We start from the raw sequence: 25,446 nt of genomic DNA, 5'->3' as shown, positions 1-25,446 counted from the left end.
AAAACTAAACAAAAATGAAATAAAATAAAAATCTAAAATTATTTGATGAAGCAAACATATTATATATATATATATATATATATATATGATAGTATTCGTTAAACGAAAAGAGAGAGAGAGAGAAAAAAAAAATGGTCAAATTGTGTGTATATGAGTAGACAAAGACGCTTAGATAAATCTTTGGCATAATATAAAGAATTTTACGAAAAAGGTATCTTTTCATTCCGAAAAAGATATTGTGGTGCAAATCACAGAAATCCATTACAACACTTTTTTCAATACTCTAAATGTATTGGATGGTGTGCTGTTGTATGCGTTGTTTGAAGTATAGGCTATAATAATAATTATTTTTCCATACAACTTTAATATGTGGTTACAGGAGTGCTAAAAAAGTTGCAGAAATATCTTTTAACAAATATAACCGTGTTTAATTATTTAATATTTTTATTGTTTTTGCAACTTATTTGATGTCTATACAAAATTCAAGTATGATCTTATTGTTTCTTAACACCCCTCCTTTTTGTCTTATGTTTTTTTAGTGTTAAATTAATGATAATAATATTAAAACATTGAATTGTCAAACACGAATAAAATTCATACTAAATTGTTTGAAGGTTATGTTTGGTTAATACATGTTACAATGATTTATGATGTTTTTTAATCGAGGATCATAGATTAGTTTTGTGACAAACATATCAAATGTAAATAAATTTTACATTGAAAGATTTTATAATATCTTAAGTTTATTCACAGAAATATAAATGAATGTATGTGTTCATCTGTAATAATTCAGGTTAATTTCTTACTACCAAATAATATTAGAATTTATTTAAATGTTCCACACATATACAATAATCATGCATTTGTAAAGATTAATTAAAAAAAAAGTGTAATCAAAAAAGCTTTAGTGCCAAGTTTTTTGGAATGTTTTTATGAGTGAATTTTCAAACAACCACAACAAACTTTGATAAATTTTTAATTATATATTTATGAAAAATCGAATTTTGAGTAAGGATTATTAGTCCTATCACCTTTTCCTATTATTTTAAATCAGGACTAGCAGAAACAATATGCAGACAACATATTTGAAATGTACAATGACATTTTCTTCTAGTAACATCAACAGATGTTAGTATATAAAATTTTTATTCCTAAGGTATAAAATTTCGAGATAATTCCATTGGTCACGTTTAAACTATTGTTTTCCCCCATGTTACAATGTTTATCTTCAAATATATAATCCCCTTACTTTCAGTATGTGAGATATTTCAACATCCTAAAAATTAAAAATATAAAAAAATAAATAAGTAATTGTTTAATATTTTTAACAAAAATCAAGTGAAAGACAGTTACAATACATGAACTTTATTTTAGGATTGAAAAATACAAGGCACTGGAATCCAGCTTGTCAAAACCAAGACAAGAATTAATAGTGTGTGTAAATACGTTGATTAAGTTACACATGCATATTACTCAAATGAAAACTAAAAACGAGAAAGTGAATACAGAGACTTTTTATTTATTTTATTATATTTTAAATATAAATTTTAGATTATTTATAGCGAAACGAAGTGTACCAAATTGGAAAAAGTCTAAAGAGAACAATTCGGATCATTTTCAATCACACCGGAATCTTTCTACACTGTGACACCCACATGGATCATGGATGTGGATGGATGTTCATCTCAAAATAACACACACTGTAGTAGACTAGAATGGACAATGGATGAACGAATAAAACATTCATCCACGCCTCTGGGGACACAAGAATCCAGATCAGCAAAGGGGGGTGACCGGTTCATCCGGTGCTCGGAGACTGGACTGGCTGACTGGACTGTACTGGACTGAGGTTGGGTGCCAAGGCTTCTTCTTCCTTGGCCCCGTTGTGAGCAGCATACAAGTCCCCGAGTTTCGGCGAGGAGCGGACCGACTCCATTGCTGTCCATTTTTGTTAGTGTTTCACTGGAGCATCACGGAGGGAACAAGGAAGGGAACGAAATTGAGTCCGAGGGGAACTCATGAGAGCGCGAGCATGGCAAATCAGAAAGCAGCGGGAACCAGAAGGGGACACAGCCAATCAGCGCGGGAGCATGGACTACCAACGGCCAACCAACGACTCTAAAAAGGGAGGGAAACGGAAAAAGGGAAAAGCAGGGCGAGAGAGAGGGAACAACGAGGGAGGGAACCACTAGACAGAGCGAAAGAGAATGCTACCACGGTGATAGAGCCGTCCGTGGGCACACCCTTCCTTTCTTCCTTTCGCTCTAGGCCAGGCCAGGCCAGGGCGGGGCTGGGTTGGGTTGGGGACACAGGGGGGACGGGGGGCGGGGGAGAGTGAGCGAGAGGTTCCCGTTGTTTGGTGCCCATTTTGATTTTAGAGCTGGCTGGTCACAGCGTCCACTTGCCGCTAGCTAGCGCCTTCCCGCTCTTCCGCCCTTTGCCACTGGGACGTTGTTCATCGTTGGAGCGTCCCCCCCCCCATCGCCTTTCGTTTTGCCGCTTCTTTTTTGGTGCTGTGTCGGGATTTTTCGTGGGCGAGCTCGCGGGTTTTTGACGAGAGAGCGGGAGAGGGAGAGAGAGAGAGCTTTTCTGTGTTGGAGGTGGAAGGGTTGGGGTTTCGAAGAGGGGGATTAGTGTGAATGTGGAGAGACTCTGTTGGTTGAGAAGGGAGGGTAGTTGCGGTGAGTTGGTTGACTTGGATAGGAGAGAGAGAGAGAGAGAGAGAGAGAGGAGAGTGCGATGTGGTTAGAATCAGGGTTTGAGTGTGTTGGATGAGGGAGCTGAATTTTTTGGATGCGGGGCGTGTGAGTCTAATACAATCGAATTGTGCCTGCGGGGAGAGCACAGTGGTCCGAGGACGTCTGGGTGTATGGGCCGGAGGGTCTGGTTAGCCTCGGAAAGGACGCCCCGGAAGGTTGTGCGAGAAAGTTAGTAGTGAAAAGTGGAGGAGCACCTGCTTTATTGTTGTGGCCATCATGTCGAAGAACCAAGGGAAAGAGGCGGAGCTGATTGACATTGGCAAGAAGCTGGGAAAATCGCACTCGAAGGATGCCCTGGTTAAGCTATTACTGGTAAGTACTTCTTGTGGTTTTTGTAATCAAATACGTTGTCCACCTGGGAATTAATTTTGAACTTAGATTTCCAGGCACATTACGGTCTCAGTCACAGTGACAAGATTACTTTGATACTTTCTCTCGTTAAGTGTTTCCGAGGAGGTGCCCTTTACTAGCAGCGGAAATTGTAGGAAATATAATACCTATTAGGCTTACGGTCCAGCAATGCCTCGGAATTAAAGAAAGCAAGGTTCTATTAAAGTCGTCGAAAAAAAACTAGGGTGAAAGTGGGGTTGCAATGTACTAGATCACGCTAATTGTGGACCTATGTGGCTTCTTCTACACCAAAACGTCCAAACAAGTATACCTTTCTCCCTGGAGTCATTCAGCAGCACCCTGAATGGATAAAATTGGGGGAGCAATGATGTTTCCTGATTCTAAACGTTCGGTGCTTGTTCTCGCCACCAGCACTACGGTGGAGGGTCCAGACATCGAAATGTCTAATTTAGGTGGTCCATCCTGGAAAAGGCCGTACATTGGGAAGCTAGCAGTTCCGCACCAGTGGCTGTGTGAAAGACTCTGACGCTAATTCGATTGAGAGAATCGTTTTAGTCGTCACTTGTATTTCGGCATAGGTCATTGGAACCGAGCAACCGACTCTATCGTCCCCCTAGCTTGCTGTATGATTAAAGAGGCAAACTAGAAATGAGCGATATAATCTACGCTACTGTACCCTGGTTGAGTCGATCCATTGGTTGAATTAAAAACATATCACCGGAATCTATTATACAAGCCGCTCTATACTGCTGAAGATACGAGCTTGTCCAAGCCTGTGCTAGCAATTATACTGGTTGTAGATTGCTAAGCCTCAGTCGCTGTGTCTGCAAGTCAGGTGCCAGAGTCAGGTTAGTCATGGTCAGAGATATAGCTGTCCTCAATTCCCCTTTCCCATAGTCCAATTTGCATTTGATATTTTTTTCTTTTCTTTTTTGAAAGTTACATTATGAACCAATAATTGCAACTTTGGGTTCATTTAGAGGTATATAAACGACTTTTTCTGACAAAATCGCTAGGGTTGGTGTTTCGAGGATTTTCCTGCATCTTGTGGGCAAGCATTTTGTTTATGTAGTATGCTTAATGCAATAGCGAAGGCTCCTTGGACAGAATGATGTTAATCTACGTATTATAGCCAGTTTTCTCGGTCACAATTCATATCTAATTGTCCTTACATCTATACCTACGTTCTTTCATTTCTTTGTAGAACACCCATAAACGTATGAAGTTTATCAGTTGCAGATGACCTATTTATTTAATCTGCCTTTCCTTGAAGAGATATTCTTGTTCGCTAATTTTTGATGCCGACGTGGTCAATTTTGGCTTTCACACTGTTTATCAACAAGGATGCCAACTGAGCATTAAGATCTGTCCACTGTACTCATCTCGAATGACAGGGTTGAACTACTGGGATTTGTTTTCCACTTTCCAGGGTCGTTTACTGAATCTTGCTTTGGATGTGTACAGCAAACATCGGCTTTACTTTCAGAGTTGGATCAATCACCCCCACAAAGCACTCACAATGCGATGAAAGGGTGTTCCGACGCTTTAGTGTCCTTACCTTTATTGAGACACAAGGACAAGGAAGTCGGGTTGCTTGTTGCTATTTGCATCAGTGAAATTATGAGGATCGTGGCTCCTGATGCCCCTTATAGTGACGAGACTCTGAAGGTAGTTTTTGTTCCTTCTCTCCTCTATCTTTCTTGATTTTTTTTGCATGCAGTATTCCAGGAAGATGCTCTATGGATGCTTCTGAGTAAATTCTTTGATCGTTCTAGCAATTTGAAACGACCACAGAAAACTCGTATCATCGTATTCAATTTTGGATCATTCGTGTCTCTTCTTTTTCTTGCCGAAGGCGTTGAAACCACGATATTTCTGTTATTCAAATTTTAATAACACTGTTTTATCGGTTGATCATGCTGCAGGAAATATTCCAGCTGATTGTTACCAATTTTAAAGGACTTGATGATGTTAACAGTCCTTCCTTTTCAAGGAGAGTGAGTATTTTGGAGACCGTCGCCAAGGTCAGATCATGTGTCGTGATGCTGGATCTGGAATGCGATGATCTTATCTTGGAGATGTTTGAGATCTTCTTTGCTACGGCAAGGTGTGAACCTATCTTCCAATTAAACAATTATAAAGACACGTACCTACAGATGGTTCTGGTCTTTTCTTCTGCCTTCTTCAATTCTTTTTTTTCGGCCGGTAAGAGCCTACATGTCTTTATTTTTTGCGGCTACCCGAATATGTGGAAATGAAATAAACTCATACGCTGTGGGCTTTGGCAGTGATGAGCAACCTCATAATGTCTTTGTGGCTATGAGAAATATCTTGACCCTTGTTGTGGAGGAGAGTGAAAAGATTCCAACTGAAATGGTGGAGGTCATTCTTAAGAATTTACTGAAGCCAAAGAAGGTGTGTCCATGTTTATTTGGATTTTTTCTTATGTTTCTGTGGGATGAACGCTTTACCAGTTTTCAGAGTCAAAGCATTGTTTCTCTGAACTACCAAAGCAATTTCTATTCTTGATTTTTCTGTTTCTATTTTCCTGAGCAGGAGGGGTCAGGTGCACGCAAGTTGGCAATAGCTGTTGTAGAGAAATGTGCGGACAAGCTAGAACCTTACGTGCGAAGCTTCCTGACTTCCGTGATGGTGGAGGGGAAGAGCGTAGATAGTGGACTCCATAAGGACCACCATGAAATCATATACGAACTCTATGATTGTGCTCCTCAGTTGCTTGCCGGCGTTATTCCTCTTATCAGTGACCAGCTTGTGGTACTGCCGTTGCCCCTCGTGTGGTTTTACAGCACTATGGTGTTCACTCCTCAGTGTTTTCAGCATCTATGTAACTATCATTTGGGTATATTCCACATAAGTAACATGTGCTAGTTGCTGATTGCAGAAGGATAAAGTAAATGTGCGTTTAAAGGCAGTTGATCTCCTGGGGCGATTGTTTTCTCTTCCCGGCAGGCAATTCGCACAAGAATATCCACATGTTTTTGCAGTATTTCTGAAGCGATTCAGTGATAAAGTAGTGGAGGTTCGAGTAGCAGTCGTAAATTGTGCCAAAGAGTATATGGAGGCAAATCCTACAGGCGAGCAAGCCAATGAAATTATTGGTGAGTTTTTATTGTTGCTAGTAGAGTTTGCTGATCTTTCTGTCGATCAATAAGTCATTAGAAAGATTTTATATACGTAAACCATTCACGATTTCAGAAAGTTATTTATATACGTAAACACATTCACGATTTCAGAACCAGTGTCCTGAAGATTGGCATCAGTTACACTCCTCCACTTTTTTCTAACAATTCGTGTTGCTTTGCACCCCTTAGGTTTATTTGGGATGTGTGAAGTGCGTTAGATTTGCGATCACTATGGAGCTGATTGTGGGTGTTTAATTTCTAAGAGGCTCCGTGGCAATTCCTGCATTTAATCCTCGTTTACGATGTTTTTGGCGTTTGCAGGTGCATTGCAAGATCGACTTCTGGATTATGATGATAAAGTGCGGGTGGCTGTGGTCAAGGCCATATACGATATGGTTATGAGTGAATTGAAGTCGGTTCCAACTGACGTGCTGCGTAAAGTTTCTGAGAGGCTTCGAGATAAAAAGGTACACGCGTGGGAGTCTCTGATTTACATATTTAGTCCGTCAACGTACTGTGTCGTGCTGAGGATTGATGTGTTGGGATCCTGTTTTTGAAAGCAGCATGTTTCAATATATGTCAGTACGCTTTGGTTATGCACATTCACAACTTTCAAGTGGAACGGAAATAAGTGTAACGAATTCGCTTTAAAGTACCAGGTGAACCCAGTGGAAGTTTTCTTTCGAGCGGTGTAATCAGCCCCCATTAGATAGCAATAGCAATGGATATCTCACATTTGGAAGTTGTCAGGTTGTGGTTCGAAAGGCTACCTTGGTGAAGTTGATGGAGTTATATAAATCCTACTGCACCAAGTGCTCAGAAGGTTTAATTTCGCTTGACAAGGAGTTTGAATGGATTCCCGGAAAAATTGCACGATGCTGTAATGACAAGGAGTAAGCTGTTTTTTTTTTTTTTTTTTTTTTTTTTTTTTTTTTTTTTGTTTCTAGACTTTTTTTTTATATTAATGTAGAATCAGTTTGGAAGAACTTGATTGCAGAAATTTCCTACTAATGTGCAAGGTGAAATGCTTAAGAAGCTGAGATCCTGATATCGACGATCTGTACTTTACCCATGTATGGTTTGTTTCTTTTCCTGACAGCGGCTTGCTTTGGCAGACTTCATGGCTTGGAGACGATATTGACAGAGCAGCTTTTCCCAGCTTCTATTCCTATTGAGGAGCAATCTAGACACTGGGTTCTTGCTTTTTCCACGTTTGACGACATCGAGAGAAAAGCACTACAGTTCATACTTCTCCAGAAACAAAGGTCAGGAACATTCGTGATATGGTATTATACTATGACTTTCTGTAATATGCGTTCGTTGCGGCATTTGACAAACCCAATAGTGCCTGTTCACAGTGGTTCTGACGGAATCAAAAACACCATTACCTTCTCTCCTTTCAGTGCTGGTGTGCCATACTAACGTTGATCACATTACAGATTTACATACTGGCCTGTGAAAAAACTTGGTGGATCCTATGCAGAGGCAATTACTTAAATATTTCATATGAAGTATTAAGATTTATTTGATAATCGTCTACAGGGTGCAGCAAGAGATGCAAGTCTACTTGACCACACGGCAGAAAGCAAAAGTGAGTTGCAGGCCTCTCCCTATTGTTATGGTCTTCTACATCAAGTGTTCTGTTATTATCTTGCTCTGTTGTTGGTTTTCATTAATTGATTAGTGTGCATCTTATGCTTCATTACTGATTCTCTACTATCTCCTCTCGTATTTATCTAATATTAACCTGAAACATATTTTAGGAGGAAGAGACACCAGACCTGGAGAAGAAATTGCAGAGCATCTTCAAAGTCGTAGCTAATCATTGTGTGGAGCCTTCCAAGGCCGAGGACAATCTTCAAAAGCTGCATCAGTTAAAGAATGAGAGTGTTTTCGTTGCATTGTCCACATTACTTAATCCATGCACGACGGTTATAGATGCCACAACAGCTCGTGTATGCCTTTTCGATCCTTGTGTACATAAGTTTTTCAATACTTCCCTTGGGTTTCTGAATTCAAAATCTGAAGTCATTATTCAAGTTTCAACTATTGTACTTGTTCTATACCAATGTCATGTATCTTTATTTTCAGTTCATTTGTTCAGTATTGTCTTGTGATGTGGGTTTGTTTCTGGTTTTATTAGTCCTTTTCGCCGTTTCTTCCTTTTTACGGAGTAACCCTTAAATACGTTATATTGTGGATGCCATGTTGATATAATGGTTTTTTGCCTCGAGAGAGTGTTCCAGAATATTTTGAAAGTGGAGATATGAATGACAACTGTGAAGTAGATACAACTAAACTGATGAGGATGGTTTAATTTGAGCTATAGCAAACTTCAGAATTAAAGTTGGACTGAACGTTGATGCTATAATCTTTTATTCGGGTGCAGGATGATCTTCTGAAGAAAACAGAACAGCATGTGCAGAGTGATTTCATGAAGAGTCTTGCCACCAAGTGTGGCTTTTTTTTCTTTAGCAAGGAACATGTGCTCGCAATCTCCAAAGAAATTCTTATTTATAAGGATTCTGAGACTGACAAAGATCTTGTTGCCTCAAGTCTTTTGCTTCTTGTGGTGAGCATGGTGATACTTATGTCGTTTTGTTGGATTATTCTGCACTAAAGTTTTTGCTAGTGACCAGTTGTTGATTCAAGTAATGATCGAGAGATTATGTCCAATAATGGAATCGGTTGTAAATTGGCTTAGATTTTTTTTTTTTTTTTTTTTTTTTTTTTTTGTAACTTTTAATCACAGCGGTTGAATTTCAGTTCTGTATGGCCCAGTTAGCAGTTTTGAAATTGACAGTCATGACATGGAATTAACTGAGTGCCTCCTGGATGTTTAATCTGGGTATCAAGGCTGTTCCATTTGTAATCCACTACCGACCAGGCAATTTGTTTCGCTATTTTTCCAGGAAATCGCTATATATAGTCCAGAGTTGATGGCAGATGCTGAGGAAGACTTATTGACATTGTTGAAGGACCCTGATGAGTCTATTAAAGAGGGTGTAGTACAGATTTTGGCCAAAGCAGGTTCCTCCTTCCGTAATAAAGGCTCCGGAGCCGAGGACAGGAGGTAGGGTTACCGCATGGAAGATTGTATTTTCAGATGATTCGTTTGGATATTTAACTGCCAAAAGCCCAGTAGCCTTAACATTATTAACGATATTTGATGTGCTCACTGTCTCCTGCTAAATGGTTGTAGCTTCTTTCATATGCAGCAATGTCAATTTGATGCTGGAGCAACTCTGCCTGGAAGGTAGCCGCAAGCAAGCTAAATATGCAGTCTCTGCAATCGCGGCCATGACTGCTGACTCTGGACTGAAGGCATTATCTGTGCTTTATGGGGTATGGCGCGCATTTTTAACAAAACACATTGGTATCATTGTGGTTTTCTTTCTTTTGGTTCTTCATTACTATAAGGTAGAACTAGCCGAAAGCTGCGACAATGAACTTGTGTCATGACGTTTCCTGAAATTTTGCGAGCTTCTTGATGTATGTGGCAGCGACTGGTGGATAAATTAGAGGACAACACACATCTTCCCACAATTTTGCAGTCATTGGGGTGTATTGCTCAAAATGCAATGCCTATCTTTGAAACGAGAGAGGATGACATCATCAAGTTTGTAGTTCGGAATGTTCTCAGGCGGCCAGCTCCACAGGTTAGAATCTATAAAGATCTGACTTTGTGAATTGATTGATTCGAATATCATACCAAAATTCTCGAATCATGCTGAACCTATATCTATTTATTGAAATTTTGGTGTTAACGTTCTTTGTAGAACATTGATATGTCATGAACACTATTCCGATCTGATCTGTACCCAATCAGATGGTTATGCTTAATATTCGTATATCATATATTCATGCAGGAAGCTGCTGAACCCATTTCTAACCCTGATACTCCAAGTGACCATGTACTTTTGAAGGTGAGGATTATTCTGGTGCAGTTGAAGTTCATGTAAGATAAACGATCTATTAGTTCATGTTGATGTTAATGTAATATTGTTTTCAGATAAAATCAAGTTGATTTGTTGGAATGGTTTTGATGTATTTAGAATTTGTTAAATTTTTAGATCTACGCTCTTAAAGCGTTGGTGAAGAGTTTCCTTCCGAAGAAGAATGCACATCAACGAACAAGGCTTCCGGGTCTTCTCAAAGTGCTTGTTAAGATTCTTGCGTGTGGAGAAATATCAGATGATATGAATACAAGGTCAGCTACTACCTGCTAACAAAGATTCTTGTTTGTTGATAAAAATTTCTTTGTAGCATCGCCTGACTGTATGTGTGGATTCGCTATTCATGATGTGATATTATAATGATAGTTATGATTTTGTTGATTGTACATAAATTTATCTGCAATTTCAAAAAGATCTTATCCTGCAAGCTTCTTTCTTTCTTCTTCTTCTTCTTCTTCTTCTTTTTTTTTTTTTTTTTTTTTTGATTGTTTGTTTGTTTGTTTGTTTGTTTTTGCGTTCTCCGCTTTTAGTCTTCTATTTCTTCCTTGTTTTATAGTGACGGAGATAAAGCCCATCTGCGCTTAGCAGCTGCGAAAGGTGTATTGCGATTGGCACGACGTTGGGATAGTCAGATTCCCATAGACGTTTTTCATATGGTGGTTATGACCGTACAGGTTTGCTCTGTTCAGATTATGGATAATTAAGACTTAGCTTATCAACTTTTGTCAGTATGTACTATCATCTTCTGAATTCTTTGATTTGATTTGATTTGAATAATTGGTCAACATTTCACAATCTCATTTTCACAATCTTTCATTGTGCTAGACACCTAATTTGTATGAACAGAATTTTTTCTCGTCTACTGATTCAGACATGTCATTTGTGTGCTGAACCCGCAGTTGATAAGATCGGTGTAAGTAGAGGTTCGAGTATAATTGTGCTTCTTATGTGTCTATATCTTCTTTGCAGGATCAATCAGCACATGTCCGGCGTACATTGTTAAGAAAAATCCACCATTACCTGAGGGATCGGACGCTGAATCTGAAGTATTCTAGTGCTTACGCTCTTTGTGCAGTGGACACTGAGAAAGATGTTGCCCTGGAAGTAAGTTTGTTACTGTTCTTTTTAAGGTTCAAAGTGGTTATTGTTGAGTTAGCGATCTTGTCTTTACTGTTGCTTTTAGCTGAAGGTAGTGAGCTGCTTTTGCTGCCAGGTGTGCACTAGTGTAGTTTAAGTCCAGTTTTCATGGTCTTTGGTACTAGGATTGTTATGTGTTGTCATTGACGTTTGGTAGCTAATCATGGTTCTGAACATGTGGCAACCCAGACTCGGCGCTTTATGTCCGACTTTGTGGATGATTATCGAAAAGAAGCTTACAAAGCTGCGGCTGGGCAAGCTGAGAGGACGACTATTACGCTTCATCCAGAATATGCTCTTGTATACCTTGTGCACGTTTTGGCTCACCATCCTAACTATCCTGCTCCCTCTGGAGGTGTTCAGCCGGATCCATCAGCCTACGAACCGTTCTACAGGTTAGAGAGATGTTTACTATTTCATTACTTAGATTGAATAGCAGTTAACTTGTTAATGTACATCTTTCTAAATATACTATGTACTGGTATAATTATTTTGATTCTTTTTTATTATTCTTTTTGGAAATGCTTTTTATCTGTTTATTTGCTTATCGCTTGGGTTGTTCATGGTCAATTGTTGTATTTGGGTTTGCTTTTCGATTCGATCTAGAGATGTTACAAGAATTGGTTCGAGTAAGGGTATAGTTTTAGCACCTTACTCTAGTGTGTCGTGACTGGATGACAGGGAGTTGTTGTTTTTCCTACGTGCACTCATCTACCAAGAAGGGGATGGAAAAAATGAGACCGGAAAGGAAGGCAATTTGCCTCTAATATTAGCAATTCTACGCACCATCAAAGGATGTGAGAACGCCGTTGACAAAACAAAGACCGAGGTTTGTAGCGATTTCTGCTTATTTTCGAAGGCTATTTTCTAGCGCCAGACCTGTCTGTTTCAAATACAACGTTTGATAGAATTTTCTGCTACTGCATGTAATTATTCGACAATATGATCTATATTTTAAGCTTTACATATTAAAACAGCAGTAATAACTTTAGTGCTTTAGAACTGTAATGCTGATGTGGGAATGGCTAAACGTGCAGAGTATGAGCAGACTGTAGGTCGCTTGCTGATACCTGGTCAAGGAATAAGATGCTACAATTGTTTTTTTTGTCTTATATCTCTGGATGGTTGGAACAGTTCTGATTGCGATTTTTTGCACGTGTTACAGACTTTGTATGCGATATGCGATATTGCCATATTAATTGCTAAGGATATAGCACAATTGAAGAAGAAACTTGTGGAGACATATCCAGGTGCCATTCCGCTTCCAGCTTCTCTTTACAAGGTTCCTGAAGCTAAAGCCCGTTCAAAAAAGACACCTGTTGCAAAAGCCGCTGATGCTAAGGTTGCTGAGACGAAGGCTTCTGAGCCGAAGACAACTGAACAGAAACTTCTCGTATCCAAGGAAGCAGAACTGAACGGATCCAAGGCGGCTGAACCGAACGAGTCTGAGGCAGTTGACGAAAATGCTTCTGAAGTCAGGGCAGTTGAAACCATCGAGTCCAAGGTTGCAGCTGAACCAAATGAACCTAAGGGTCCTGAGTTAGACGCACTTATGGATGAAGCTAACGAAACCATGCCACTTGAATCCAAAGAACCCAAGGCTCCCGATGCTGACGAATCTATGGTACCTGGACCGAACGATACTGCATCCAATGCTGCTGCATCAGGTGAAGCTATTCCGCCAGTTGGAGGGGATGAGAAAAGTGCAGTCATTGAAGAGGAGGAACTAGAGGACGAACCAGAGGACGAACCTGCAAAGGTGTGTTTATTGCCTCTATAGGCTTGCATTTTACATTTTAACTTCCATTCAATTTTGTTTTTTTTTTTCCAAGCTGTGTTGTAATTGTCCCTCTTAACTATTCCTATGGCGTTAATTTTTCACTTCCTTCTTTGACTGCAATGACAACCTTTGACACCTTTAATTTGGAGCTTTTGCAGGTGGATGGTAGCCATCTGCCACCTTGCTTTACAGATAAGGACGTGTTGGAAAAATTCAAGGCTGGAACTTCCTCAAGAACTGGTCAGGTACCCTGTTGTGTCCTAGCCAAATAGACCTGTTTATGTCTTCTTGGGTTCTCCTTCTGGTAATGCTGTTTTGCTAAGCATCGTCATGAAATCAGTTCAGCTTGTAGTTGTGAGGTCTGATATCTTTATAACAAAAGGTGATCATCTGAATATTGGAGACAGATGTGACACTTCATGCCATGACACTCAGTTACTTGAAGCAGTTATGTGTTCCTCACCATATTCGTTACCTTGTTCCTCTTTGGTATTTTACAGCCTGTCAGTCCTAGGGGCCGCAAACGAGGGAAACGGATCGATAACGGAGAAACTGTGTTGGATACGGAAGGAGAGTTGGAACAAGGAGCACCTACTCCTAAGAAGGGGAAACTCGAAAACGACAAACCATCTAAAGGTGCAACCACAGGAGCAGGGGTCATAATTAAAGGTCCTTCACGTGGCGGTAGAAAGTCAGTAGACAGAAATGAGTCCGCTAAGAAAGTAGGAAAGAAGTCTGAAGTTGAAAAAGAGCCTGAAGAGGATCTGGATGAAAGTATACCTGCGAAACGCAAACGTGGTCGGCCCAAAGGTTCAGGCAAGAAGGATGATGGAATGAGTGGGGATGAAATGGCAGGACCGTCTTCAGATAGTACACCTACCACATCAGCCAAAAAGGGAAAGTCAGCCACTCCCATGCCAGATTCTGGCAGGAGAAAGCCTGGGCGTCCAGCCAAAAACAAGCTCGAGGAAGATGTTCAAAAGAAAAGTGCACAAAAAAGAGAGAAGGTACGCAGTTCTTAATCTCTTTTTTAAAAGTAAATATTAATTGGATTATCGATCCTTTAATGATCCTGTTTGAGTTTGCAGGAGTACATTTAAAGGTGTGTCTGATGGTTCTTTGTGAGTTGCTTGCACTTGGATTTTTGAGTCCTGGCTTTGTGCTGTTGTGTATTATTTCAATTACTAAAAGTTTCGAATGTGTGTACTATGGGCAGGTGGCGACAGTCACAACTCCTGATAAATCTGCCAAAAAATCAAGTACTATTGAAAAGGTTAGAGCCCAAGAGAAGGGTTTTTGAAGTCGTGATCGACTTTTTGTAGATGGACAGGTTATGTGTTCCTAAGGTTAAGAAGTGTAACTTGTGTTTATGTGTATCTACTTATGGATGTCTCAAAGGTGAAATTTATTGCCTTGGTCGATTTTGTTTTCATTAAGTCATTTCACTGAAAGTAGCTTCTCCTGCTGACTGTATAATTCTGCAAATATCCATTAAAGTTATGTTACGCGTGCAGGGTGCAAGCCCAGCCTGGAAGAGTGAAGGCGAGAGGGGTGGAGACGAGTCTCTCGTGGGTTGTGGCATTAAAGTTTGGTGGCCGCTGGACAAGAAGTGAGTAAATAATTCTACACGACGAAAAGTTAACGAACTATAGTAGAGAAATGCATTAGGTTAGGCCTAGTATAGTGCTGCAGTTTGATTTTAGATGGTTAGGGTGACGTTATCTACAAATCGCTGAAAGTATTGGTCTGAAAGTTTCTCACCAGGTTTCAATCTATTATGCTGTCTTCATGTCTGATTGGAATGATTTAATTTGTCAGATTCTACAAGGGGAAGGTTGTGGATTATGATGCGAAGAAGAAGAAGCACAAGGTATGAGATGGACCAGAGGTTTTGTGTTTGTACGCGTTGGCATCAGATGTTTGTACTGTCAATGACTCATTACATTGATGGGATTGCGAACCATCGGCTTATGTTTGACTGAGTTGCCATTTAACTGGCTTGAACCTTGAACTGATAACGGGCTTGGATGCAATTTGTGCCAGATCTTGTATGACGACGGGGAGAAAGAAGTTCTTAATTTAGCGAAGGAGCGGTGGGAGGTAACTGACAAACAGGGCAAATCATCTGCGAAGACTGAGAAGGTAACTTTGGAAATTGTTTCGTTTATCTTCATAAACCTTCTAAAATGATAAATTGAGGTCTATTTTTCATATTCATGTCTTGTAACTTGGGTCTTTTACCTCTGAACTTTCGCTGGTCGTCCTTGCAGACACCAAATGCAACTCCTCCAGCAACACTTTCAGGGACAAAATAGTACTGCTCGTGCTCCTCATTCTTGTTTGCTTTTATACCTATTCTGAATGATATTTAGAGTAGTCTTACCTTGACATGTGTTGTGCACACGCTTGCACACGATTATTTCAACCCAACCTTTTCTATTGGGTAAATTCTGCAGAATTATATGCCGTTTTTTCTCAGTAATTGGGTTGAGTCAAATGGCTTTTAACTATTATTGAGCAAAGCCTCTCATTTACTTCACCAAATATTTTTGTAAAAAGTCTACTACTTGTTTTTGCCAGCCCGGAGCCAAAGAGACTTAAAGTGACTGCCAAGACACCAACATCAAAGGATGAGTCAGAAAAAGCTTATGATACCTCGTATTTATTCTCAACTCCTGCTTCATTATTGCGTCACTGGAGCTTGCTGTACCGTATTGTTTTCACGATGTTAAATGTGTAGGCTTTTATTTACAGTATGTGTTATTTATTGTTTGTAGAGTGGTCTGGAATGAGAATCAAATTGTGCTACATTTGGATCCGCATTTGTCTTCAGTAAACATCAAGCTGGAAAAAATTAATGCCTAATGCCATGAGTCCACGCAGCATTAAGTGACAGTTTCATTCAAACAATGTGATGTCTGACAGAAAAGACGGTGCTTCAGCGAAGTCTGCTAAGTCAGCCAAGTCAGCTAAGGAGAAGGGGCCAAACAAAACTCCTGAAGCGACTAAGGAAAAGGAGATAGACAACACTCCAAAAGTTGCCAAATCTGCCGAAGGAAAAGATCAGGCAGATAGTGCATTTGAGTTCGATGATGAAGGGGTTGAATCTGAAGTTAGAAAACAGAAAACCGCAACCTCGAAAGGTAAAGTCTTATAAGACTTTTCAAATCTGTTAAGAAACAATACGCATCCCGAGTTCACAGTCATCTTTTGTTGGAATGCCAAGGTTTTTTCTTCCTGGTGATTCTGTATTCGTGGATAATTATCGGAAGTTGAAGGATTATGAGGATGATACGAGATTACTTTTTGGTAAAGAACTTCCAAAGTTTTTGGGACTATTCTAAGTACTACTGTGTGGAAGCAGGTTCGGTTGGGAAGCAAGGCAAGGCTGAAAAAGCGATGAGTACTTCCAAAGATTCAGTCTCAAAAAGTGCCAAAGAGACGTCAGAAGATAAACCAGATGAAGAAAAAGGTGTAGGAAATTCAGAAGATGACGAACCTTTGGTAAGTTGGAAAGTCCGTCCGTGAACAACAGTGGCCCTGCACCACAGTGCGAGATTTCTTTTTCTATCTTGTGTTCCAAGGAATTTTCTTTCCAGAGTGCATGCTATACGTATAGTTCTACTTATTACTTACATTGCAAAGGCTTGCTTGAAGCTGGCAGGACAATTGGAGAACTCGGAACGTGAAGAAGTCAAAGCCAGTGAGTGATTGATTCGTCTACCACCGTCGATCTAACTTACTTTTGAACATAGCATGTATCTTTGCGAGCCTTTAGTGTAGAGATAATGTGCCTTAGTTTCAAAACTAGCAGGTTTGTACATTCAACTTTGTATTGAAACTGGATGGTTACGGAGCCTTGTTATTATGATGGAGATTGGAGAGCTTTGCCAACATACTAGTCGGTTCAGTGTTTTAAACTTTGGGGAGGCGGAAGGCGATACTATCCTGCTTACATTTGTACTCGTAACTTTAGTCCGTATAGACATTGTGACTGCTATTAGACCTCATGCAATCTTCCCCTGGTCTTATGACCTCCCTGTATGCATCTTGTCTTGTACGCCCTTTTTGTGTTTTATTTAAAGAGGAATCCCTCAGAGTCTTGATAAGACTCGTTTTTGGCAGGCATTTTTTGCTTTCTCTGAAGCTGGATTAAGGATAAGATCCTCAGTTTAATCACATGTAGTGTTTTCTTTTTGTCCCAATCGGTGATAGTTGATTTTGACTTGAAGTGCTGAACCTGTGGATGATGAAATGTTTTTGGCAAATTTTCAAATTTACTGAATTTTTCACAGTAGCGCTTCAGAATCTGGGATTTTATCTGTAAGTTGTTTAGAGTGTTTTAACTACTAAAAGTTTCCATAAAATAAAATGACTAAAACGACGCAATATTTGAGTGCATCACCCTTCTATGGTAGTTCCACTCCTTTGAGTCCCAAAGTGCAAAGTGCACCCTTCTCAAGAAACTCAATTGATTCTAGGTGTATAAGAGAACCTTCATTTCTTGGAAAATGCCAATCCTAGATAGATTGGGAGTAAGATTTTCCATCTCCTTGCTGTGTTGCAACAATATCAGGTCCTTTGTCTAAAGGGTTGTAATAGGGACGATGCACATGTCATGGAGTAACAGCTATAGCAATAATCCACCAAAGAATTGTAGAGGCATGCGTTGGTGTCTTTTGTACAATGTGGTCAAGCAACATACAATGGCAATTCAACATCCATCCAATCATGGTGCCAAATCAGATCCAATGTGTTATATCCTTGGATACTTCGTATTCATTGCAATGATAAATTTTTGCTAAACTTGCATGTGAACAAAAAAAGCATGCATCATATGGTAGAAATTATTATCCAACAAACCATTTGTAAAGAACTTAATAATCAGATCCATTTAATATGGATTATACCAAATACAAAAACAGAATTTGTTGCAATATTTTCAAAGAATGTAACAATATCAATGTGTTATTTGGTCATTTAGTTCTTGCCATCAAAACTTAGAGAAATAAGTTTATTACACCATATATTATATAAGATGTCAGAAATCTTACAAATCAAATTTGTAATGTTAATTGCCATGTGGTAAACAAAGATTGGAACATTAATTAAATGAAGATTATGAAGCAAGCCTTCAATATGAAAATAGATGCAAATATCAAAGGAAATAATACCATAGTGAATGGTGCCATTACCAATCAAAGAGAATGCCTAGACCCATGGATTGATAGAATATTGGACATTAATTGAAGATTGAAGAGAAGCATAACATAGATAAATTGCCTAATCATATGATCATTCTTTTCAATCAGCTTAGTGTTCTTTGTAGATTTTCCATATTATTTAATGATTTCAACTGTTTAACAAAATGATAAGCCAATTGAGGCATAATCAATTACCAATAAAAAATAAGTCGAGTTTCTAATAATTACATTATACTTTAAGTTAGAGTCATTAAGTTTGAAGTTCAAGGTATAGGCTAATGAGACATGCTTGGGGTCATTATCCCCAATATCATTTTTGGGCAATAAAATAAACTAGTGATAAAAAAGATAATTATAGAAATATTAATAACAAAGTGTATTTGTCATGAATATATATATATATATATATATATATATATTTATTTATTTATTCAAATAATTACTTAGATAATATAGATAGATAGAAGTAAGTAAAAGTAGATAAATTTGATAATATCTTGTGGAGAAGCTTCAAATATGCAACTTTGTGTTTATATATATCTTTAAGTGATTGATAGGTTGAAAACTTGGCCAACAAGTTGGCCATGTGTTATAAATGTTGGTTACTTGTAGTACAAGTTGGATATGTGGTGCACATATCAGAAGCTTGTCTTTCAAATTAGACATAAGTCTTGCAAGTTGGACATGTGTTGGAGGTCCAATAGAATGTCACCATATAGCTTCTAGTTAGATAATATATACAAAGTCAAGAGTGAGGCCTTCTTCACTCTTGTCCACTTTTTTTTTTACTTCTAGTCTAATTTCAAGAATTTCTAGTTTCATAATCTTTTATAATAGCCATTCCAATTTATTCTTGAATATAAATATTTTTATTTTTTACTTTTTGTTATTTTTTAAAATATATATATATATATATATATATATATATATCTCATTTGTTTATTTATATTATTTAAGTTCTTATCCTTAATAGTATCTTATTATTGTGTGAGTAAAAATTCGAATTTAAAAATAAATTTCTTTAATTGTTAAAGCAAAAGTACTTCTTAATATGTAACAACACTTAATATTCTTTCCAAATGGCATAGTATTGTCTTTTATGATGCTTATTTTATGAGTTGCTTAGAAATGGAGGAGACCAAATTATGATGTTCTTTGCCCACTTTTACTTACGTGATGCCTCATTATTATTACCAACCTGCTCAAAGTACGCATAAAACAAATATTGCACCAAGTTGATATAGCTCTTTACGTCCTAGCAAGTGATCTGGAGCTGAATTCAACTTCACTTTTCTTCTAGAAAGATGTGAAACTCTTGAAACTTTCGCCTATAATATTTTGAAGGTTCTTTTGCTAATTGGATAGCAAGATTAGAAAGAAAAGTTTAGAAGGATTGTTTAAGTATTGGTTTTAAGTAATTTTTAAGGATATTTAGTTTTTTAGAGTTTTTGAAAGTGAGGTATTTTTAAGTATTTTGGATTTTGAGAAATAAAAAGAGGCATATACATTTGAAAAATTTGTAAGTATTGTAGCAAATATATAATTGAAATTTTATAGATTTATAAATATTTTTATCTTTAATATATTTTGAAAATTGAAAGATATAGAAATTTGATTAGATTAGAGTCTCAGAATTTTGAATTTTAGGATCAATAAGATTTTTTGTTATCCTAAAAAATCCACTAGTTTGATTGAAGAAATATTTTGTAGAAGCATAGTAGATTGAGATTTTTGCACTTTTCTCAACTTTGAGAGTAATTAAATAATTCAACAAGAAGTAATTGATACTAGAAGATCAACATCCAAGTTGAAGAAGGAGGACGGCCAACACCAAAGAATATTAGAAGCTCTTTTTCTCAATTGGTAAGTTCAAATTTTCTCAAACTTTGAGTACTTGTGGTTTTCTTGAAGATTTTAATGTGACAAAAGACTTAGTCAAAATCAACAATTCATAAATTTTGAGATTTCATTAGTATTTTATTATGATTTATTTAGGATTTCATTATATTTTTTTTTAAGGTTTTAGGATTTAAGGTTTGATTAAGATTTATTTAAGATTTTTTTAGAATTACATACAATTTGGTTAACATTTACTTAGGATTTATCTAAAGTTTATTTACTTAGGATTTTTTTTATCATTTCTTTAAATTTTTTATTTTTAACATTTTTTTAGCAAATTCTTATTATTTCTTTAGATTTTCTTTATTTAGACTTTTAAAAGGTTTATTAATGATTTTTTTATGATTCTTTTTAGAAATTTTAAAATATTTTTTGAGAAGTAATAAATGTTTGTTTAGAAGTGCTAAGGTTTAATTGGAGTTTATTTAGAATTCTATTAAAGTTATTAGGACCTTTGTTTTTGCAATTTCAAATTTACCTTTTGCAGTCAAGTGCTTGGTGTATTTTCAAGAAAGACAATATGTTATACCACAGTGCTTATAAGCCCATGCCACTCCACCCATACAACCTTAACCATGGAGTGGCATAAGAATTAATTGTGAACAACATGGTGTCTAAAAATAATTTTCTATGTCTTGAAAGACCTAACATATTATCTTACAAAAATACTCATATTATTAGAAAAAAATTAACCAATTTTAATCTTTTTTGTAAAATATACAATTGTCTTATTAATAATTAATTTCCAAAATTTAATAAATCCTACAAAGTAATCAAAATTTTAGAAACCAATTCCAATTAAAATCTAAATATCTAGTATTTTTTATTGTTATAATAATTAATAACCTTTGATATTTAATAGTTTTTATTTGCAACAAATGATATTAATTAGCAAAGACAAAATTTTGATTTAATTTTTTATTTGAGTTTTTTTATAATATCTTGTTAAAAAAACATCGCTTTTAATATAAATGTTAATAATAATAATTTTTTTTCTTAATTTGTGATATTAGAATGTAAGTTGAAAATGATAAAATTTGTAGATGTTTTTATTTAGACCAGTATTCAGCAATTCATAATCAAAATAATTATTGTATGCATAAACAAAACATTAAAATAAGTTTGGAAGATACTTCTAACATTCAATTATCTTAATAACGTGAATATTTTTGTTTTTAAAAAATATCATGGTATAAAATTATTATGCAATAAAATATTATATCCAATCATGTATATATAAATATATAGATATAATTTAGTATATAATTATTACACATATCTTTAGCAACAAAAGTATATACATGTAATTTTTTTTGCCTTCTATAATTCAATAAATCATGAAATATTATTTATTTAATTTTTTAATTAGATATTATTATTAAAAGTATAAAATTTTTAAATAGCAAGAAAATATAATTTCACAAACTAAAGTTAAAATAATTATGTACATTTGTAGCAAGATTTTGTTTTTAAATAATATTTTTATTGTTGTTGTTAAGTCTCTAAGAACATCAAATATGTTGTAGGAACTAAAAAGTTATAAAAGTGCAATTGTGGAAGTATTTTCTTGTTAAATTTTGAATTTGGAGGTCCATTATGATATATTTATTTACTAATATTACTGATTTTTTTTTTCCATATTATATAGGTATTCTTATGTAATAGTACAAGCATCATGAAGTAAAATAGCTCTACGGCTATCAAAAACAATTAATCAATGACAAAATTTGTTTGCTCTTGATATAAACAACAACAACAAAAAGTCATCACTCATATAATGAACTTCTTGAACGTATAAATAATTGAATAGATTTTATTTTACTTTTATTGTTCACACTTTAAAACATGCATAAGAGTTGACTAAACTCAATTAGTACTAATTATTTAATTATTTAATATTAAAAAGAATTTTAAAAAAAGTTAATAAATAACTTAAATTCATTATTAATTGTGTCGAAGCAAATTTCTTTTATAGTTAAATGGAATACATACATATATATATATATATATATATATATAATTTGAATAAAATCACTAATAAAAGAATTAAACTATTATAAATAGAAATTTGAAAAGAAAAGTTTCGTTACATAATTTTATAATAATAAATAGATGGCATTTTTTTTCGATAATTGGACTTGTTGTGCAATGAACTTATTGTTTATTTTTAGCTTGTTTACCAGCTTTCTGTAATAAATATTACTTTAAAGTTTTAAATTTAGTTTTGTTTGTGTAAATTTTTTTGTGATGCTATAGAAACTTGACAAAATTTAACTTAGAGTGTTTTTTCGATATATTTTATGGATTTTTTTTGTATTGTTTCATTTTTCTTCAAATAGAGAGCTATGTGTTTTTTTAAAGCAAGCACAAATTTTTTATATTCATGAACTTTTACTTACTAGTACAAGAGATTTTCAAAATGTTTTGGTTCTGGAGAAATACAATTTACACATTAGAATCCAGAATTTGGTGTTTGATTACATTGTATTTAGAAAAGAAATGTATTTATATGTATGGCAATCAAATGATGATGTATCATGAATAATTTTGTAAATAGTAGTTATAATATATCAGTTTTGATCTCTTGTGAAAATGGCAATTAATGTATTGCCATTGAATGGAAACCCAAAGACTCCAAAATAACCTAAACTCGCCACTTAAGGCACTTAGGTGCATAAAACAGCCTTCCCCTTTAAGTTGTACTTCATAGACCTATAATTTTCCAGCACAAAGCTTTAAAAACAAACATATCCATTTTATTGAAATCCAATTAACTTTTAAATTTTCAATTATATATATATAGAATCTATAATCAAAATCTTATACTGTTAATTCATTATAATAATACAAACTAATAATACTTTTGGTAGTAATTTAACAATCGTCTAATAAATTTATTATTATAATTATTATTTCTATCATTTCTTTATTCGTTCATTACCTCTTTTAATGTGTTATTACAAACCTGACTTGTAGATTTTCAATATACACATGCATTTACTGGTCAATCCTAATTTGTGTGCACAATCTATATATAGTTACAATCAGCATTTGATATATATATATATATATATATATGTGTGTGTGTGGTATGTAGAGTAGTATTATATGGGGAAAACAAGAGTGAAGGATTGGTTCTTACATCAGGCACATTTGTTTGTTTTATTTTTAATTTAATTTAATTTTTATCTTATCTTATTTGGGTTTTTCCTTATACATCACTCCACCCACAGAGGCTGGTAGAAGTATCTATCCAGATGGACCCTTCAAGATAAAAAGGGAAGAGGGGGGATCGGAGTCCCCCCCCCCCCCCCCGGGTATTTCCAAAACTCGAATATGGCTTGAAATAGATACATACATATATATATATATATATAGATTGTGCCAGTTAGTTGGGTGCCTCGAAGTAACTATAACTCAGACAAACAGACTCTCTCGCACTCACTTGGGGATGTGTGTCTGACATGAGGCGACCTCACATCAAACCCTCTTGGCCACACACCTCTCCATCACACCCCCCCCTCCTCCTCCATCATCCATCATCCTCCTCATCCATTTTCCGTTCATCCATGGTCGTGCCTCCAGTGAACACTTTCCATTGTCATGAGGAATCTGATTGCATGAGTCAATACTTGGTGTTAATCTTGACAACATACAAAACTCACCATTTATATATATTCCACAAACATGAAAAGGGTAACAATTCTTCAAGCATACAGGGAAGGTGTGATACATATAGAGATGGAAACGGCCTTTGCCATCTAAAATATATTGTTGGAAAGTATTTATTTATTTATTTATTTATCTAGTTATATAAGGGAATGTTAAATAGACCCAGTTTTTTATTAAAATTGATCTACACACAATGAGGAATATGGTAATCATGATGAATGTGGTTGGTTTTCATTGGTTTTGGATCCAATAGTGGGGACATGAATTTAGAGTTTTTTTTTTTTTTTTTTTTTTTTTTTTTTTTCTCAAGATGGTTAGGATGGGTGGGTAAATTGAGTAAAATCCTAGGTCTATTTAACATTCCCCAATAATAATAATAATAATAATATACATGGGCTAAAATTATTCAATGTGATTATTATTGTAAATACTTTTATTTATCTTTTCAATAAAAAAATTAAATTATTTTGAGTACAATTATTAAAATTGGAGTGATTCATTATCATGAAACTTTGAATTTTATGAATTAATTAAAAAAAAAAAATTGCATTTTGTACATTAAGTTACATTAAACTTTCATAAAACATACTTTTCTGGACACGTTTTACAATAGAAATCAAATAGTGGTGAACTTCAATAATCAGTGTTACGTAGGTAGTAAGGATAAATTAAGAACACAAATCAAATAATGGTGACATTAAAACATGACTAAAAATTATTTACATACTTTTCAAAAAGGTGCTAAAATTTTAAAATTAGATGGTTACTAAGAATTCCATATGTATATATGTGTGTATATATATATACCTGCATATCTTCTACATCAGTAAATTTAATAATAACTCCAATCATAAAAGTAGCAATTAGAACAAGAATGCTAAGGATTTGTATTAAAGATGTTAAAACTTGTACCAAATTTTCTAACATCAATACATCATGACAATGTAAATTGTCTTTTTTAGTAATATTTATACATAGATTAATTTTTTTAATTTCGGGAATCTGTAAATTATATATAATAAATAAATAAATAATTTATTGTATAAAAAAGATCAAAAAGGTATTATAATCTTCTGATATTATAAATTATAGATATTTTAACAATCAAAAGAGATTAAATTATGGTACAAGTGTACCAAAGAGTTAAGATATCAAAAACTTGCATTGGAAGTAAACAGTAATAGCCAGAATTTTAAAAAGCCCTGAGAATAAACTTTATAAATGGGTAATTGCAAAATAATGTTTTTTCATTCCAAAATCGATAATTACAGGATACTTCAATCAAAGATAAAATTGAGCCAAAAACAGAGAAAACAGAAATTAGGATCCTTTGTGTGGAGTAGAGTTAATATTACTCCAGAAATATTTTCCCTATTCAACCAACTCCTTAATAACAAGATTCTGTTAAATCCCATAGGTCCCACTTCTGCAGTAAAAGTTCAAGCAATGGAATTCATTGAAAGTAACTCTTGCACTTTTGGAAGGTGGTGGGGTTTTGACAATTTTACTTTGTTTGTAGGATTTTTACATTGAAATGCCAACCAG

The 25,446-nt window shown here is 35.5% G+C and overlaps 1 protein-coding gene and 1 long non-coding RNA gene across 5 annotated transcripts; one reads left to right on the top strand and one right to left on the bottom strand.

Annotated features, from left to right (window-relative positions):
• Positions 1-2,389: 2,389 nt before the first annotated feature.
• On the top strand, positions 2,390-17,254 carry LOC112287633 (sister chromatid cohesion protein PDS5 homolog A). Of its 4 annotated transcripts, none has more exons than XM_090253929.1 (34): positions 2,636-3,071; positions 4,575-4,778; positions 5,036-5,217; positions 5,399-5,525; positions 5,667-5,885; positions 6,013-6,229; positions 6,575-6,720; positions 7,004-7,146; positions 7,369-7,518; positions 7,796-7,844; positions 8,017-8,208; positions 8,643-8,825; positions 9,166-9,326; positions 9,472-9,598; positions 9,757-9,912; positions 10,123-10,179; positions 10,327-10,463; positions 10,766-10,883; positions 11,179-11,313; positions 11,536-11,741; positions 12,028-12,175; positions 12,512-13,105; positions 13,285-13,371; positions 13,627-13,762; positions 13,982-14,133; positions 14,343-14,399; positions 14,641-14,735; positions 14,945-14,996; positions 15,170-15,268; positions 15,397-15,440; positions 15,707-15,784; positions 16,052-16,269; positions 16,491-16,630; positions 16,791-17,254. In XM_090253929.1, the coding sequence occupies exons 1-34, from the start codon at positions 2,976-2,978 to the stop codon at positions 16,839-16,841; spliced, it is 4,956 nt and encodes a 1,651-aa protein (XP_090110055.1). In that variant the 5' UTR covers positions 2,636-2,975; the 3' UTR covers positions 16,842-17,254. The 4 variants fall into 4 exon arrangements, with proteins under 4 accessions (XP_024386600.1, XP_090110055.1, XP_024386602.1 ...); XM_024530834.3 differs by having other exon boundaries at positions 16,784-17,254; XM_024530832.3 differs by having other exon boundaries at positions 2,390-3,071; positions 13,627-14,133; positions 16,784-17,254.
• Positions 17,255-22,278: 5,024 nt separating this feature from the next.
• On the bottom strand, positions 22,279-23,657 carry LOC149988315 (uncharacterized). The gene is made up of 3 exons (XR_016505297.1): positions 23,372-23,657; positions 22,874-22,941; positions 22,279-22,659 (listed from the first exon to the last, which is right to left on the bottom strand). It is a non-coding gene; the product is annotated as an uncharacterized LOC149988315 (long non-coding RNA).
• Positions 23,658-25,446: the final 1,789 nt, after the last annotated feature.

The sequence above is a fragment of the Physcomitrium patens genome, chromosome 10 (assembly GCF_059467195.1).
Source record: "Physcomitrium patens ecotype Gransden chromosome 10, ASM5946719v1, whole genome shotgun sequence".
Classification (NCBI taxonomy): Eukaryota; Viridiplantae; Streptophyta; class Bryopsida; order Funariales; family Funariaceae; genus Physcomitrium; species Physcomitrium patens.
This window is presented reverse-complemented; position numbering and strand designations above follow the sequence as displayed.

Excerpts from the sequence above, each read along its gene's own strand:
- LOC112287633 (XM_024530832.3), top strand. The coding sequence starts at position 2,976 with ATGTCGAAGAACCAAGGGAAAGAGGCGGAGCTGATTGACATTGGCAAG. Across the intron at positions 3,072-4,574 it reads CCCTGGTTAAGCTATTACTG|CAAACATCGGCTTTACTTTC; the intron begins GTAAGTACTTCT and ends GGATGTGTACAG. Across the intron at positions 13,372-13,626 it reads CTTCCTCAAGAACTGGTCAG|CCTGTCAGTCCTAGGGGCCG; the intron begins GTACCCTGTTGT and ends GGTATTTTACAG.